The 18,090-nt window shown below is 49.4% G+C and overlaps 2 protein-coding genes across 7 annotated transcripts in view; both read left to right on the top strand.

The window, feature by feature from the left end:
- ZPBP (zona pellucida binding protein) overlaps window positions 1-18,090 on the top strand; it is a 314,051-nt gene that overhangs the window by 228 nt on the left and 295,733 nt on the right. The window contains exon 2 of the mRNA XM_019652971.1: window positions 268-414. Coding sequence (XP_019508516.1) covers window positions 268-414 — 147 coding nt within the window. The remainder of the gene's footprint in view (window positions 1-267; window positions 415-18,090) is intronic.
- On the top strand, window positions 357-12,537 carry FIGNL1 (fidgetin like 1). 6 transcript variants are annotated; one of them, XM_019652978.1, is made up of 3 exons: window positions 357-414; window positions 4,388-4,407; window positions 4,833-12,537. In XM_019652978.1, exon 3 carries the CDS (start codon window positions 4,843-4,845, stop codon window positions 6,871-6,873), a length of 2,031 nt encoding a protein of 676 aa, XP_019508523.1. In that variant the 5' UTR covers window positions 357-414; window positions 4,388-4,407; window positions 4,833-4,842; the 3' UTR covers window positions 6,874-12,537. The 6 variants fall into 6 exon arrangements, with proteins under 6 accessions (XP_019508523.1, XP_019508520.1, XP_019508521.1 ...); XM_019652975.1 differs by lacking the exon at window positions 357-414 and adding an exon at window positions 568-3,302 and having other exon boundaries at window positions 4,388-4,473; XM_019652976.1 differs by lacking the exon at window positions 357-414 and adding an exon at window positions 568-3,302 and having other exon boundaries at window positions 4,388-4,473; window positions 4,815-12,537.

The following is an 18,090-nucleotide window of genomic DNA, read 5'->3' as shown; positions in this document are numbered from 1 at the left end:
ACACCCAGCGGAGGGGAGGGGCCAGTCTCACAGGACCGCGGGGACCATCAAGGACCGAGGCCAGGTGCGCCCAGGTGAGCGCCTTGCATGGGAACTCTCTGAATTCAGTTCACGTCGGCGGCTGTGTGTCTTTATATGGAAGGACTTTAAGAGCGGAGCTATGCGCAATGAAAGGCAGATAGTTGACGTTACCTAACCCCGTGCTGGCTGCACAGCTGGCGCGACTGCTCTAGCAGAGCCCGCGCAGTCAGCCTCATCCAGCTGCAGGAGCCCGAGCCCCGCCCACCGCCCCGCCCACCGCGCGCGCCCTCGCTCCGCCCCACGCAAGCACGCACGCACGCACGCACGCAGCGGCCCGAGCCCGTCAGCAGCGAGCCCACGCACAGCGGTCCGCGCGCTTTTCGGAGGCTGCAGGTAAGCGGGGAGACGGGGAGGCGCGGTGGAGCCGCAGCCGGGCCCGGGCGGGAGCGGGAGCGGGAGGCGCGGAGGGGCCAGCGCCGCCCCCGCGGACCCCTCCGGGGCGGCCGGCGGGGTGCGGCCTTCTCGGGCCGCTGGGGGAGGGCCGGAGCGCGGGAGCGTTTCTGGCAGTGGGCGTGCCCGCCGCGCGGTCAGGTGACCCAGCTCTTCGGGGAGGGGGCGCTGGAGGCTGCGGGGAAGCCGGCGTCCCGGCCGGGCCGCCTTGGGCTGCGAAAGCCGGATGGTTCTGATGGCCGAGGCCTTTCACGGTGTGAACTCGCTGGTTCTCTGGGCGGCGGTGGTCGCGGCCTGTGTGCGGCTTGCAGGAGCCTCGCTCTGCCCCGCCGGCCGCCTGCCTGCAGCCCCGCCCGGCGACCTGAGAGCGGGCGGCCGCCTCTGGGATCGGCAAGGGGGCGGATACGCTCAGGAGTGGCTGTTGTGAGGAATGAGTGACGTCTGAGGCGTCCTTTCTAAGTGCTGAGCGCTGTTGGGAGCGTTTTGCGGACGGAAGAGCCCCTTTGGGCTAAGGAATGCCGCTGTGGCCCTGAGACGGAGGGTCCGGGCTGGCTGGCTGGCGGCCGCGACGCGAGCCCCGTGCGGCTTGCTTGGCCTCTGCGGATGTTGCAAGTTCCATACGGGGCCGGCGCACTGGTTTTAAATGTAATAGAAAGCAGTTCCTACCTGCCGAAGTCAGCTAGTTAGACGAGTCACCTTCTTACAGGAAGCAGGAAATTATCAAAATAGAAAAACAACCGAAATGCAGTTCATATGTCAGTGCTAGCGAAGGACAGTTTTTAGAGCTAGGAAACGCCATAAAGATTAAAGTGACTTGGCAATGCCAGCTGGGACGGTGGCTGTGTCATTGTGCTGGCGGATCAGCTATTGGTTTGCTGTCCGTATCCATGTTTGTGGGGTAAGTGATTGAGTTGGAAGGAAGAAGTAACCCCTGGGAGGTGAATATGGAAGAAAACGGTGAAGGAGGAAAGGAACGGGGCGGGTGTTCTGGGAACAGGGACTAGAACTCAGCTGTTGGAGGGATTCCAGGATTGCAGATGGTAAAGTGGAATGAAGCCCTGGAGAGGAAGAGCGTGTTCATAGTGATGGGGAAGTTTGTCATAAATGTCCAAGTCACCTCTCTTTAAATTTCCCATTTCCATATTGCGTCTCGTGTTAGAACCGTGTGGTGGAAAAAGGGATGCTCTGCTTGTCAAGAGACGTCGGTTCTAGTTTTGACTCTACAGTAAAACCTTGGATTGCGAGTAACTTGTTCTGCGAGTGCTCTGCAAGACGAGCAAACACTTCTAATAAATTTTAACTTGACAAACGAGTGATGTCTTGCAATAGGAGTAGTACGTGATGCCAAACGTCACATGATCACAACTGAGCCAATGGTGGTTCTCTCTCTCTCGCTGCGGGATTGTGGGTGATCGTCTCCCATGCTCAAAAGCTTGGTCTCAAGCCATGGTGTTTGGCGGAAATCAGTGATTTTTCAGAACATTGGAAGGTACCCACAACTGGCACTAGTATATTTTTTGTCGCTTCAAAGCACCTATGGACAGTCCTTTGCTTTTCCATACAAGAGTAAGCTTAGGAATGCTTTGCTTCGTTCTAGGTCAGGCTGCCGGCAGATATAGACCCTTCCCTCTGCTGCCTTATTGCCAGTTACATTAAATACAGTATATGACAAGAGTTTATTAATACTGTACTGTAGTCAACATCCGTGCGAGTGTATACAATGGCCCCCATGCAGAAAAAGGTTGAAAAGAAAGGCGGTAAGAAGAAGGAGATGATTACGGTGGAAGTTAAGAAGGAAATCATTGAGAAGTACGAACGAGGTATGCGAGTGGCCGAAATTGCAAGATTTTATAAGAAGTCTACGTCGACCATTTGTACAATATTAAAGAAGAAAGAAGAAATAAGGGGGCTAGATGCAGCCAAAGGAGTCACGAGAATATCAAAGCAACGGCCGCGGGTTCTGGAAGATGTAGAAAAGCTGCTTCTGGTTTGGATAAACGAGAAGCAACTAGCAGGTGATACTGTGACCGAGAACTTTATCTGCGAGAAGGCAAAGGCCTTGTACACTGACCTCGTAAGTAAACTGCCAGGTACGTCAACAGAAAACGAAGAAGGCTTCAAGGCAAGCAGGGGATGGTTTGATAACTTTAAGAGGAGAAGTGGCATCCATAGTGTTGTGAGGCATAGAGAGGCTGTGAGTTCGGACGCCTGGGATGGGGTCACCAAGAGAACCCTCAATTCTGCTTGGAGAAAACTGTGGCTTGATTGCGTTCTTGGACATGACTTAGAGGGGCTTGCTCATGAACAGGAGCCGCCAGTTGTCGATGAAGTTGTGTCCTTGGGGAAGACCATGGGGCTGGAGGTGAATGAGGACGACATTCAAGAGCTGGTGGAGGAACGTGGCCAGGAGCTGACCACCGACGAACTGATGGATCTACGCCGTGAGCAACAGCAAGAGGTTATGGAGATCTCGTCTTCGGAGGAAGAGGAGCAAAAGGCGGAGGAATTGCCCACTTCAGAGGAGATTAGGAAGATGTGTAAAATGTGGGAAACAGTGCAAAATTTTGTAGAAAAACATCACCCGAATAAGGCTGAAGCAGTGCGAGCGATGAATCTGTTTAACGACAATGCAATGTCACATTTCCGCAAAATCCTCAAAAGGAGGCAAAAGCAAATGTCATTGGATAGGTTCCCTGTTAAAGTTGCACGAAAAGAAAAAGATTCCATTGAGCCAATAGATAGCAGTGATTCCATTAGCGATAGTGAGAGTCGTCCTACACAATAACCCTCCTCTCTCGTCTCCCTCACACCAGCCACGAAGGTTTTCAAAGGTAAGTGCATGTTAATTTGTTTATTTTTCTTTATATTTTGTATCGTCTGTATTATTTTGTATTATATTACAGTATTTGTAATCACTTTTTGTAATCATTTTTATATGAATATTTTTGGGTTGTGGAATGAATCATCTGAGTTTCCATTATTTCTTATGGGGAAATTCGCTTTGATATACAAGTGCTTTGGATTACAAGCATGTTTCCAGAACGAATTATGCTCGCAAACCAAGGTTTTACTGTACTCGGTTTTATAGTTTTAAGCAAATTACAATCTGTCTGGGTCTTAAGTGTCTTTATTTTTTTCAACAAAGACTTATGAATGCCTATGTACAGTGTCACAGATTCTTTGGAGGGCATTATGGGAGATACAAACTATTAAATATGGCTCTTGCACTAAAAGAACCTACTGATTCTTAAGCTGTATTTATAGGTAATTTGGAAAGTAAATTAAAATACATGAGTTCTTGGTTTTTACTTTATTGCAATGCCTTTAGGAAACTTAAAAATTGCCTTACAAATTTTTCTTGTGCGTTGACAGGTAAGTTCTGCACATCCAGCAGCATGATGCATTCATCTATACTTGTGTTAAATAAATTAAAAATGTAAGGAGGCTTTTAAAATTAACTTGTAAGAAGAAATCTAAAATGAAAGCACTTTACTAGCAGACTGTTTAACCTATTCTCATATTTCATTTGTCATGACAATTTCACCTCTTAATACTTCATGTGAATTTGGAAAATTGTGAGCGATTCTCGGGCATCCCATTTTAAGTGCTAGTTCTGAATAAGTCTGTAAAAGCATTTAGTAATGATGGTCGTTCATGTTTTTGATCCATGCTGCTGTGACCTTTGGTGGTAGCGTCAGGGAGCACCTTGCTCAAGGTGAAATGCGTCCTGTCTGCAGTGAAACCGCCTGTGTGCAAATTCTGCACTGTGCTAATTTGCTCTGTGATCCAGTAAGTTCCTTGACACTCTCAGCCCCAGTTTCCACATTTGTGCATATTGCTGATAATAGTAGTTTTCAGGGCATCTTTATATTCATTATTTGACTTGATTCTCACCGTGATTTCACTCACTTTACAGATAAAACTGAAGACTCGAAAGTAAGAAGCTTGCTTAAGATCATTCATCTAATTTTTCTTGGAGATCACAATTAAAGCCCAGGCTTGGTTTGTGTTCCATTGTTTTTCCGTATTGCCTTTCTTTTGCTGATTAATTTTAAATCATTTCCTAAACCGTATGAAAGCTTTCCCTATTTGCAGGGGAAATTATTATATAACTAAAGGGTTTAACCCATAACGAAGCATTATTAAGTTGGGTGTTTAATCTTTTATATCTTGAATGCTTGAGATTTATGATTAGCTGGATAGTTCCCTTGCAAATGGTCTGTCTGTGTAAATTTACCTAATAAATGAAAAATCCAGTACACCTTCCTTCAGATGAGCTGAGATTTACAAAGTACATTTGAAGTATCATCTTTTTTTTCTTCTTCTTACTGATTCTTCTTCAGTTTTGTCATTCGTTATAGAACCGCTAACATGCAGGCCTCCAGTGCTAGGTGTGTGCACCTGAGTGAATGGCAGAAGAACTACTTTGCAGTTACATCTGGTGCGTGTACAGCAGGACAGAAGGCAGACGCCTACCGTGCCCAGATACTGCGCATTCAGTATGCCTGGGCGAACTCTGAGATCTCCCAGGCCTGTGCTGCCAAACTGTTCAGAAAATATGCGGAGAAATATTCTGCAATAATTGACTCTGACAATGCTGAAACTGGCTTGAACAACTACGCGGAAAACATTTTAACTTCAGCAAGATCTCAGCAAACTGACAGTGACAAGTGGCAGTCTGGGTTGTCAATAAGTAATGTTTTCAAAATGAGTAGCGTCCAGGAGATGATGCGAGCTGGCAGGAAGTTCAGAGACTCCGTGGTGGCACCCGCCGGCGCATCGGCTGTGGTCCATCCAGGGGCCGTTGCCTTCAAGCCTCATCAGTTCAGTGTTTGTGGTGGTTCTGGGGAGAATGAGTCCTTAAGTAACTCAGCTCATGGTGCAGACAGGACCCAAGATGTCCCAGAGAGCAGTCGTTTGAAGGGCCCTCAGAGTGCCCAGCCACCCCCGATGACCAACACCCCGAAGACCTGTCCCACATTCTCAGCACCTTTTGGTGAATTGACCACTGCGAAATGCCATGACACACCATTGTTTGGGAGTGTCAGAAAGGAAGACAGCAAGTCTCCAAAAGCCAGCACAGGACTGAATATGTTCTCATCTGATCGGTCTCGTTTACCTTCTGGCTGTGAAAATCCATGGGAAAGGAAAGCTTTCTATGGTGCTGGTGCCATTGATGCTCTGTCCACCCCAATACCGAATAATGCTTTCAGTAAATCAGAAAATAACGGCCAGAGAGAGGAGAGCGGCCTGCCAACCTTTAAAACTGCCAAAGAACAATTATGGGTAGACCAGCAAAAAAAGCACCAGCAACCCCAGCGTGCATCAGGGTCTTCGTATGGTGGTATAAAAAAGTCTCTGGGAGCCAGTAGGTCCCGAGGGATATTTGGCAAATTCGTCCCTCCTGTGCCTAGGCAAGACGGGGGGGACCCGAGCGGGGGTATGCAGTGTAAGCCCGACGGTGCTGGGCCTCCAGAACCAGTGCATCTGGTAGATGAGCGTCTCAGGAACTTGGAGCCAAAGATGATTGAACTGATTATGAATGAGATTATGGATCGTGGGCCCCCCGTAAACTGGGAAGATATTGCAGGGGTAGAGTTTGCCAAAGCCACAATCAAAGAGATAGTTGTGTGGCCCATGCTGAGGCCGGACATCTTTACTGGTTTGCGAGGCCCCCCGAAAGGAATTCTGCTCTTTGGCCCTCCTGGGACTGGCAAAACTCTGATTGGCAAGTGCATCGCTAGTCAGTCCGGGGCGACGTTCTTCAGCATCTCCGCCTCCTCCTTGACCTCCAAGTGGGTGGGTGAGGGGGAGAAGATGGTCCGTGCGTTGTTTGCTGTCGCGAGGTGTCAGCAGCCAGCTGTGATATTTATTGATGAAATCGATTCTCTGTTATCTCAGAGGGCAGATGGTGAGCATGAGTCTTCCAGGAGGATAAAAACCGAGTTTCTCGTTCAGTTGGACGGGGCGACCACATCTTCTGAAGACCGTATTCTAGTGGTGGGAGCAACCAATCGGCCTCAAGAGATTGATGAGGCCGCCCGGAGAAGGTTGGTCAAGAGGCTTTACATTCCCCTCCCAGAAGCTTCAGCCAGGAAACAGATAGTAACGAGCCTGATGTCCAAGGAGCAGTGTAGCCTCAGCGAGGATGAAGTTGAGCTGGTCGTGCAGCAGTCTGACGGGTTCTCGGGTGCAGACATGACACAGCTTTGCAGAGAGGCATCCCTTGGCCCCATCCGCAGCTTGCAGACAGCTGACATCGCCACAATCACACCAGACCAAGTTCCACCAATAGCTTACGTTGATTTTGAAAATGCTTTCAGGACTGTGCGACCGAGCGTGTCTCCAAAAGACTTGGAGCTCTATGAAAACTGGAACAAAACTTTTGGTAGTGGAAAGTAAATGGGACGCCTTAACTTAAAAGATGGCTTCCTCGTAGTGGTCTTCCCATTCTGTAGCATAGGAAACTGGGAATTTATTCATTGTACTTTTGGTGTGTATTCCAAATTTGATACCTCAAATAGAATAGCAAGAGCTCAGATTTCACAACTGATTGACTCAGCCTATATGCTAAGAGAAGCTTGGTTTTTCTCCAGTTATGACCTGATGCGTGTGCCTGTTCATGCAGAACACGAAGGAACTTTTTTTGTTTTGTTTCTAATAGGTCTTTGTTTTCAAGATTTATAACGTGATGAATAGTGAGCTCAAATTGAAACTTTCAAAAATATTATTTGTATATGAGGATGTATGTTTTATATACATGTTTTATTGGAAAAAGTTTCTTCTGAAGACCACATAATTCTTAGTGTTGGCTAGTGTAGTGGTTTACATTTGAAACAACATTGCTTAATAAATTTAAGATCTCACGTAAAGCTGGAGTGAAAACACCAGTTTCTTTTCGTCTGGTTTGTAAATCTTACTGTTTTCTTCCCTTACTGGGACTACCTAACAAAGCATGTTCAGCGATAGCAAAGTGTAATCTGGTATCAGACACACCATAGAACTGACAGGTGAAGAATGTTTTCCAGGGCGTGGGTAATGTCTGTCAACATTTTCTTTGACACTGTTTCAAGGCCTGGAGTGTTGATTGGTCTCTTTCAAAAATAAATGTTTGCCTTTTTTATAATGGACTGTTCTGTTTTATAAATAATACATGTTCATTGTGGAAACATTAGAAAGTAAAGATGAACAAAAAGAAGAAAATAGAAACCACTGTTGTCCCGCCGCTTTGGAAACACTGTGACGTCTGAGATTGGTTGTTTGCAGGGCTTTATACAGGAGTGGGACGGTACTGCACGGTCCCTTGTGGAGCCTGATCTTTAACGTGTATCATCGCCATTCTCCAAGTTCACGTATGTCTGCGGCGGCTTCCCTTATAGGACTGCCTGGGCTTCCATTGTACGGAGGGACTGTAATTTAGGGCATCCGGGACATGAGACTGTCTTCCTTTCGTGATTGTAAACAAGTAAATTGAATGCCTTAGTGGTCTTGTACTCCCTTTATGCCAGCCACACGCCTTCACACATGGAGCCAGAAACATCAGAATGTAAAATTAGAAACTAAAAGTTATTAAAACACTAGCAAAAATGTGAAAATATTGACAGTACACAGTGTTAGTAAAGATTTGGAAAGTACCCTGGTTGGGGAGAGGACTGCTCAGTCTAGTCTTTCTGGAGGGCAGTTTCATCTCTGCCCCAAACTGATTCCGCTCCTGGATATCTGTACTATGCGGATAGGTGCACTGAAACATTTCAGTTTAGGAAACCATAGATAATAAATGCCCCTCAGTGGAGAATTGTTAAATCCACTCCATGGGGTTGTACACAGATGTATGTACGTACCAATAGGGCGAGAGCCCAGGACGCTGTTGTTCAGTAAAAGAAGCAGGTTGCATAAGTGCTCATAATGTGTACCTGTGAGTAGAGGCATGCGTAAAAGCCCCAGGAGGGTGTCCCCTAACGAGGGCTTCCCTCCGGGAGTGGGTGGGGCGGAGATTTCCCATATCTGACTTACACTCAGTGTCGTTGCTCTGACTGTTTTCAACAATGTACTCTTAAAAAGACTCAAATAGTATTTTAAAGTATTAAACATAGGATTGTTAATTAACTTTTTTTTTTTGGTGCCAGTAGGTTAGTTAGTAAGCGATGGGGAGGCAAGGGGTAAGAATTAAAAGCCCCCATTATAAATTTCTCTTAGTAAACATGGATTGCATGTGAAAATGGGGCTGAAAAGATAACCAAATGGTATATAAATCTTTAAAAAACAGGTTGGAAGTCCATGTTTTGCACATATGTGATTGTATTTAGAAGTAAACCTCTCAGAATCAGAATCCATAGCAAGTAGTCCTTCATCCAACTCCAAATTGAGCAAAACTGTCAAAATTGCTTTAAAAAGTAGTGAGGCTCATACAGATTTCTTCTGCATTTTAAGGAACCAAACCCGTTTTACAAAGGAATCTTTGAGCAAGCAACATAGATGCGTGCCACTACCGCTGTGACCATAGAAGTGGATAAATTCCATTTTACCAGAGTTCAGGGTTACAGATGATGTTGAATTCATATCTGGAAGAAACAGTCTGACCCTGTACATGGTTCTGACTCAGTGGTACACAGCAACCCCGGATGTGTAAGAAGCTTCTGGAAACAATTTCACAAAATATAGAAAATTGCTGTAAAACTAGGGCACGGTTGCAATTTAAGGGAAATGGTGCAGATAAATCTATTTTAATGGATAAGCTTAGTAGATGCAAAATAAATATGTCAGTACTTCATTATTTATTCCTTTCAACCGATCTAAATTAGAGTGGAAAATGCACACAATATCTACTCTGCAATTGTGCACATAGAAATGAAAAAAAAATTGTTTTTCATGAACCGTTTTAGTATTTTGGAAAAGTTTAATCCTGCTGTGTAATTAATTTCAAAGGTTCCTTCTGACTCAGTTCCACTGTGATCTGTTGTGCACCTTTTGTGTCAGACGTATCCCTTGGCTGCCAAGTTGCTCACCACGGAATGGCCTTCACAGCTTCTCTTTCAATTAAGTGAATCTTTTTTTGATGGATCATAGGGTCAGTGTTTTCATTCAACAAAAAACAGGTTAGCGATATTGGGCCAAGAGATCGGCCTGGCATCACTGCCAGACAAAGGGGCAGTGGGTCATGAGCCAACCCATGTGCCCTCAAAAGGCTCAGTGGCCCTGGGTCATCGAGCAGTGTGGTGAGCGATGCGCAGCATTTGTCCTGGCAGCAGGTAGGTGTAAGTAAGCGGGCTAAACTTAACCCTGATTACTTAAGACTAAAATCCTAGTCGAGGAATCAAGGCAGATATCTGTCCTCAGAAATAGGGAATTCAGTATACTGTTTATAGGGTTAATCTATGTAAAATGTAGGCACACTTTATTATAATGTTCTAGAAAAAGCAGGACATTTTTAAAAAGCATGGAAACCAACTCCCTGGTGATAAATGGTGTTATCGGCTTCAGATAAATGAGCTCCTCTAAGATGAGTTATCAGCTCCAAATAGGAAAAACATAAAAAACAGACAAAGTTGAATTTTGCATGAGAGAAAAACCCATCACATTTATTATGGTAACCGTAAAAGTATGCACAGTCCCAGGGTCAAAGGTAAAACCACTGAAACTGACTCTTGTATAAAACTAGAATATAAAATTATAGGTACTAGAATTTAAGAATCTTGGTGTTCCTTGTCTCAGTGTTCCCTGTGTTTTATTTTTCATAAGGATAATGTTTTCTAAAGATTATGATAAGGAGTACATGAGAAACATGTTTGGAAATATCAGGGATGTACTCAATATATGTTAAACCATTTTTCTTCCACTCTCCCTTTCCCCCTGTCTTCTCTTTGCTTTTATTTAAGTATTATTTGAAGCTTCCTGATTAATATTTGGAGAAATAAGGTCCTTTTAATATCTACTAGAATTAAGACATTTATTGCCAGGAAAATGTGCGTCGGGGAAAAGCAGAGGGTGTGACTGTACAACCTTTCAGCAAACCTTAAGGATGAAAAGCTCAGTGTGCCCAAGCACACAGGAGAACCCTTGGTGCCTCACAGACCCTCTCGATTAAACGAGAAGGCCTCTAAGGAAGCTTCAGGGCGCTGCTTGTCGGCCATGCTGCAGGGTCCGCAGTAGAGACGGCGATTTTAAAAGGTCTGGGTGAGGCTCTTCTAATGGCCTGAACTCATGAAATCCCCAGGAGGCCTGCAGAATATTTGAGAAAACTGAGTTAGCAAAAACACTGTCAGCTTAGACCAACAGGGACACAGGAAGAGAGTGAAAACTAATGGTGTCTGTCAGGCCCCCACAGTCCTCCTGGCAGGAAACGGGCTGATACAACTACTCACCTGCAAATAAATACCTTTCAGGAAAAAGGAAGGATGGCTCTGGGCAGAACCCCAAACTCAGCAGGCAAAGCCAGGAGCCACAGGAAATTATTCTCAGGCCTTGAAAGTTAGGACACTCCCAACGTCTGCCTGGCTGAATTTCAAAACGGCTCTGGGTCAGTGGCTCCTATGCCCACTGTGTCTGCCTGTTTTGAGCGAATGTGGATAGCTGCTGTCCTGGGCCTGCCCGCTGTTAACTGGTCCGCAGATCAAGAGAAGCTGTGCCTCAGGAGCTGCCCTCGAGCCATGCCTCAGGCAGTATCCGACCTTGACTTGACTCAGGTGATAAGATTTTGGACTTTGAGATGATGCTTGAGTGGGACGAGACGTGGAGGGGTGAGTGTATCTTACAGGTGTCAAGGTAGAATCACTAGGGGCCAAAGGGTGGACATGGGTGGACAGAAGCTAGGTTGCTCCCCAGAATCTGATGTTCAAGGTTTCCTGTAATCTGACCTTGAGTGTGACTCTAATGAACATAGCAAAAGTGAAGGGATGTCACATCCATGACTGGGCCACAAAAACATCACAGCTTCAGTTTACTCACCCTCTCTGGTTTCTCACCTGCTTATTCTGATGGGAGCCTGCTGCCACGTTGTGAGCTGCTCTGTGGAGAGGCCCACATGGCAAGGACGCAGGGAGGCCTCTGCCAACAGCCAGCAAGAACTGGGGTTCCCGCCCAACAGCGCAAGAGGAAGTGAACCCAGACAATCGTGTAAGTGAGCCTTAAAGTGAATTGTCCCCCAGTTGAGCTGTCCAATAAGACCTCAGCCCAAACAAACAACTTCACTGTGACCTGAGGGGCCCCTGAGCCAGAAACCCAGCTCAGCTGCACCTGGATTCCTGACCCATAGGAACTGAGATATCAAATGTTTCCTTTTGGAAGCTGCTAAGTTTGGGGATAAATTGAATGGAGAAATAGATAACTAATGAGGCCAGTAAAATCGTATTTCTTGCACACTTGAATTTGTGGCCTCAAATTCAAACATACTGTACTGTGCAGCATTTCCCTGCTGACCATATGTATTTGCCCCTAAAAGCTTGTAGTCAAAGAAATTATGATTTGCTTTCACAGATTCCAGAGTGCCTTTCTAGTAGCTACTCTTTAAAAACTCCAGGATCCCACTCCTTGTTCAAAACTTGCCAACTCACCCACTTTTTCTTTGATGAAAATAACTCCTATTTTATTCATTTAAAAATCCTTTGTTTCTAAAAATTTCAGACCACAAGAAGTTGCAAAAGTAGTCCAGAGGTCTTTTGCCTCCTCGCGCAGTTTCCCCTGTGACATGATACGTAACTGTAATACGTTATCAGCATCACCTGCTCCTTTTTTTGCGTAGAAAAAAACGCCTGGTAGACTTATAAGTAGGCTTCTAGCCTACATGGAAAGTCTTTCCTTTCCTGGAACCTGTCCCCAAATGAGGCTGCCGATCTCTCTAGTACCTCGAGAGGGCTGAAACTCAGAGCCCGTCACAACACGGGCCTCAGTGGGAATCCATACTTGTCAGCACAGGGAGACTCACGTCAGCCTGACCGCCGTTGTCCAGATAGCGCAACAGCCTCCAAGCCTAGCTGTCTCTTCGGGGGTTTTCCTTCTATGAAGGCCTGCCTCCCCTCCCCAAACCTTGTAAACTTTTTAACCTCAAATAAAACTATATGCCTTTCTGTTCTTGATGTGTGTATTGCCAGTTTATTTCACAGACGCAGCCACTGAACACGAGGGTACAAGGACATATTTCCTTCTCTGCCATGACATTAGCCATCTTGGCTCCGGGAACCTGGAGGCCAAAGGCGAAGAGACAGCAGTAAGAGGCCCCACAGCCTGGCCACATTCTTGTAGCAGGTAATGGTCCTTGAACTCCTGGCTCGGTCGAGCTCACAGTGGGTCCCCCGGAGGATTAGAATGGGGTATCCATCGAGGTGAGAAGAGCCTGGACCAGAGCAAGGTCCTCCCGCAGCCCTGCTCGGTGGGGGTGTTAGCCAACTTCAGGCAGGGACCGATCTCAGGAGGCTTAGTAGCTAAATAACAGATTCTAATGGTGTTTGAAAATCGAACCATGAGAAATGATAAAACACATTGACCTGGCTGCAAGCCTGTTCCACCCTTCACTTACTAAGGGCTAGAGTACGTTTTTACAGCCCCAGGGCTCAGCCTGTGCAGGATTGGCTTCCCCGGCTGGTGCTGGAAGACCCCAGAATCAGAGGTTGGCAGTCCACTCATTTGCTGGGTCCCACTGGCATCTGATCACCACTAGGTGGAGAGCTGCTCTCAGCTTTCCTCGGGGCTTGCGGAAGGCCTGGACACAGCCGTATAAATGCATCCCTTTCAATTTTGATACCATTTTAAGGAATTCCAACTCAGATGTTAGAAATTGTTCAGTTAATTATTTGCTAAAAAGCTCAAATTTTGAATTCATTTTTGTCTTTTAATGTACTACATGTAAATTTTTTTAAAAATGAGGCTTAATTAGATTTTTTGAATGTTCTGGCCTATATATTACTGGGAAATTTCCAGCACAACCTTCACTGACACTCGCTTCTATATGTGTGAAAAGTGCCTCAAATCCCTTCTAAGTGAATTGTTCTTTTCTTGATCAACTGGACACAGAGAAATGGTGGAGATACATTGGGGAGGCTAAGGGCCAGCTTCCTTTCAGCCCATGAGCGTCCGAAATTTCTCTTATCGACTAGAGTACTCCTAAGTCCTCGGCACCGAGACAAATTAACACACAAGATGCTGAGTCAGGACCTGACTACCTGGTAGGACATTTTGCATGTACTGTTTTTTTTGTTATCTCACTTAACCTTCCCTGCTCTCGGGGTGAGCCGTGTTGAGGTCTGTTTACAGAGGAAGCAGGTCTGACTGAGGTATTCACCATACACATCCTCACTCCCAGCATCTCACAGGGTGCTGGGCTCCAGGGACGGCTTTGACTTTCTGTGCCTCTGAGTGTGTGACCGCTGCAGCGCCCTCAGTGCTGTGTTTTGCAGCAGGGGCACAGAGGCGCCGGGACCTTCCTGGGGCTGCTGCTGGCTGATGGTCACAGGCCCTGCTGGGAGATCCCCAGTTTCCCGTGGACCCTTCTAGGCAGGGCTGCATCCCACCTGGCCCTGGGGTCCAGTGGGGACCAACAAGCTGCACAGAAGGAAGAACCACATGATTGAGCAGGCGTTTGTCCCCAAACAGATGCAAGGACAGCTGAAACTCCAGGCACACAGGGCCTTGGCGGTGGGAGGGTCCTGACACGCCCTGGTGTCCGGGACCCCGGAGTCCGCATTGTGGGAACGTGTGGAAACAGCGGCTTTCACAAGGAGCGTTTCTCTAACTGCAGAGGAAATTAGGCAAGCAGTTTACTAGGAGAAGCAGAAGCAGGGGGACAGCGAAGGCCGTTTTTCCTCTTTTCTCCTGAGAGGAGGAGGATCCTGCAAGAATCTACCAGCAAGTCCTTCCCTATTTGCTGGAAATCCCACCCTCCGCTCCTGCCCCTCCCAGTTTCTGTGTTGCAGGTTGCTGCTGCCAGGAGGTGGGGGACTGGAGGTCACAGGAGGACCCACCCGGGGCTCAGAGGCACCGGAAACGGGGTGGAAATCGTGGCGATACGGGGGGGGGGGAGGGTGCGGGCGCCCGCAGCACTGGGGGAAAGAGGGGCAGTTCCCACGGCCGCCAGCACCTTGCAAGGACCAGCGAGCCTGTTGATGAAAAGCGCATGTCCTCAGGCAAATGTGATTTCCCTGGCTGGCAGGGTGGAAGGCCTGCCCCGAGAGCGGAGGACGGGAAGTGAAAGTTGCTGCATGATTTGAATACTGAGGGCTGCCTTCAGGATTCACCACCCAGGGCAGGCTCGGCGGGGAGCCTGTGGGTGACTGCCGGAGGGATTCATGTTTGCTGGGCACCGCCCTGTGCCAGGTGGTGGGCATGGGGGTCTCGTCAGCACCAGCAGAACCTGCGAAGAGGCAGAGGTGTCACATCTGCAGCAAACATGGCAGCCGGAGCCACACGTGGCTTCTTGAGCACGTGGAATGTGGCTGTTGCACAGGGGTTCAGAATTCTCTTTTATTGCATTTTAATGAATTTAAATTTGAATAGTCTCGCATGACTCCTGTGGGAAAGAGCATCATTCTATGTAGAACCTCTGTTTGGGAATGAACCTATAGGTTCTGGTGTCTGCAGGCTACAGGTGTGGAAAAGGCAGCTGTTTGTCCAGGCAAACAGCCGAGGAGCCCCGCCCCCCTTGCTTCTGTAAGACGCCTTCCCAGGTCCTCTGTATTTCACCCCAGATGGAGTGTGTATGATGCACCCGCAGTGCGGCAGGGTGTGACATAGTACCAGGGGACAGCTCGGGATGTGAGTCCTAGGACAGGGACAGGCTGGCTGTGGCTCTGCCATGCCATGTAGCTTAGCTCTTCCCCTCCTGGAGTGATGTGCTTACTGATGATGATAAAGGCGGTGGGGCATTTGGGGTTAAACCCATGTGCGGGCAGCTGGGTTAAAGAACTGTAGTCCATCCTTCCCGCAGCCTTTCAATACTCCGTACCCTGCGATTCCCGAGAGGGCAGGAGTGTGTGGCTTTTCCATTCTCCTTTTTGTATTACTCATAGAGGGCTTTAGGAAATGTGGCTCAAGGGTGACTCTGTGACCTTGACAAAGTCACTGTGCTTCCCTAGCCTTAGTTTCAGTACCTGAAACTGATGCTCACGCCCACCTGCGCCCTTCCTCAGAAGGGCCCGAGCTGGCCCTGCTCAGCCCTGCAGCTCCAGCACCGGGAGGGGACCTCCTTTCGGGGTCCTTTCCCCAAGGCCCTGTGAGCCTGGGTGCAGAGGTCACTTCCCAGGCTCAGCACTGACTCTCCTCCCGCTCGTCCCCCCCAGGACATGAGCCACACTCAGCAGTGTGCATGTCCCCGTGTGTGCACAGCCGCGTGTGTGTACGTCCCCGTGTGTGTGTGTGTGTGTGTACACGTCCGCGTGTGCGCACGTCCCCGTGTGCACGTCCCCGTGTGCGCATGTCCCTGTGTGCGCACGTCCCCCTGTGTGCACACGGTGTGTGCGCACTCCTGCCGCCCCTCTGTCTCGGCTCCCACCGCCTTCCTTCACCCAAGCGACTCCTTGTGTCTTTCTGTGCAGCTGCGTCCTGGCTGACTTTCTCCCTGCTGGGTCTGCCTGTTTCTGATAAGGAGTGTCCAGCCTCCAGCTGTGATAGTGGGCCGGCTGTGTCTCCTTGAGCCCTATCAGTTCTGCTCGCGGAGGGTGCATACGCGTTAGGGATGGTTAGCCTGGCAGCACCTACCCCTGTGTCATCGCTAGTGCCCTCTCTGTCCCCGATACCGCCCCCTGCTTGTTTTTGATGAGTGCCGGCGTGGTGTGTCTTCCTCCACCCCTTTCCTTTCAGCTGGTTTGCAGCCTTACATTTAGAGTGGGTTTCTTGTAGGCCACATCTAGCCGGCCTGGTTTGTGGATCCACTCTGCCAATCTCTCTGCCTTCATTGGCGCATTTAGACCAGTGACGTGGAAGATGAGTATTGAAGCTGTTGGGCTAATAGCTACTACATTTGTTGCTGTTGTCTATTGCCTTCGTTCGTTGTTTGTTTGGTTGGTTGTCTTCTACTCTGTCTGCCTCCTCTGGTTCTCACAGAGCACTTTGTGTGCCGGCGTTTCTGCTTCTCTCCTCTGCCTGGGCCTGTCAAGGTTAGGCTGCCGCGCACAGGCCAGTGAGCCCGGCCGGCCTCCCCGCTCCGCCTCATAGCCCTTCAGCTCCCCGTCAGCGGCTTCCCCCCAGGACTGCTCAGCCCGTCCCCTGGAGGAGACGGCCCAAGGGGACCTGAGAGGCCCCTCCTGGGGAGCCCCAGCAGCCCCACTGCCTCCTGCCTTTCTCCGGGGAGAGTAACACAGGCCCCGAAGCAAGTGGGAGGCTGGGAGGAGACTCCAGAGGGAAGCGTCCTGGGTCTGGCAAGTCATCACCGAGGGCACCATAAGGCCTCGGGCCCAGGGAGCAGGACAGCGCGTCCAGCCTGCCTCCCACACAGCGCGCCCAGGGCTGCTGGCCCGACCCCGGGATCTGCTCTCGGGGAGGGGGAGGGATGGCCGAGGCACGACGTCTGCCCTCGCAGTCTGACGGAAGGGGTGTACCCTCGACAGCCCCATGAGAGCCCCGACCGACCTACACAAAGGCTTCAGGGACACAGGGACACACGGCCTGTCAGGAGAATCACCAACATCAGTTACGTACAGTGAGTTCAGCAGCTGGCGAGGCTTGGGGACATTCCAGGAGCAGCGGGCCATGTGACGTGGGGCTGCCTGGGAATCAGGGCTGACCTGAAGGGTGGAAGGAGGTTGGAGCGATCACTTGGGTTTGGGGTCAGGTCTGGGCCCGACCAGATGCCATTCTGGAGTCTGTGGACTTAAACCCTAACCAGGTTCCCCGACCTCTCGGGGTCACTGAGGGAGTCAGGCGCCCCTGACTTCATAAGCAAACCTGTTTGGTTTTCCTAGCAGTGGGTGGACACATACAACTGTTTCCCCTGGGGATGGGGAACCCATTTTAAAAAGGAGTCATGAGCCTTAGAGGGGTGGGACCTGGGTGTGACGAGGGGCCCGGCAGGTTTTGTGAAGGGCAGAGCCCCGAAGGGAGGAGGGCCCCGAAAGGGGAATTGGGGCCCTGAAACCACAGGCCTCCTGACTGGGGGCCTGGGCCCGCCCTCGCCCACAGGAAGCAGGAGGGATGGTGGCGATGAGGAAGCTGCCACAGGTGCAGGGAGCAGGGGCGTGACAACCCGCAGGAGGTGACGCTGCCCAGGAGGCACAGCGAGCACACCTTGACAGCCAGGGCGCCCAGCACGGGGTCCCCCAGAGCGAGCTGTCGGGTGGTGCCACTGGTAGAGGGGGCACTGCTCCGCGTGACCACGTGTCCTGGGAGCAAACCGGGAGAGGACCCTTGGGAGTGTCACCGTGAGGCCCAGGGACGTGTCTGAGTGGAGAGGGGGCCTGGGGCTGACTCACGAAGGGGAAACATCTCTGGACAATTCACACGGTCAACGTCACATCGAGCTGGTTTGACAGCACATGGGAAAGGGGAAGTGAAATTTGTGAGCTGCACCGAGATCCATGCAGTTCACTTTGGGGGGACAGCTCCGGCACCCAGTCCTCCTCGCTATGCAAATCTCCTCCTGGGCGGCTGGTTCCCAGTCGGGCACAGGGACCCTGGGCTGCACCCGCTCCCAACCCA

The sequence above is a fragment of the Hipposideros armiger genome, unplaced genomic scaffold, assembly GCF_001890085.2.
Source record: "Hipposideros armiger isolate ML-2016 unplaced genomic scaffold, ASM189008v1 scaffold_191, whole genome shotgun sequence".
In the NCBI taxonomy this organism is placed as follows: domain Eukaryota; kingdom Metazoa; phylum Chordata; class Mammalia; order Chiroptera; family Hipposideridae; genus Hipposideros; species Hipposideros armiger.
The sequence above is the reverse complement of the archived record's forward strand: the minus strand, read 5'-3'. Positions and strand labels throughout refer to the sequence as shown.

Coding starts and splice junctions, on each gene's coding strand:
- FIGNL1 (XM_019652978.1), top strand. CDS start 4,843: ATGCAGGCCTCCAGTGCTAGGTGTGTGCACCTGAGTGAATGGCAGAAG.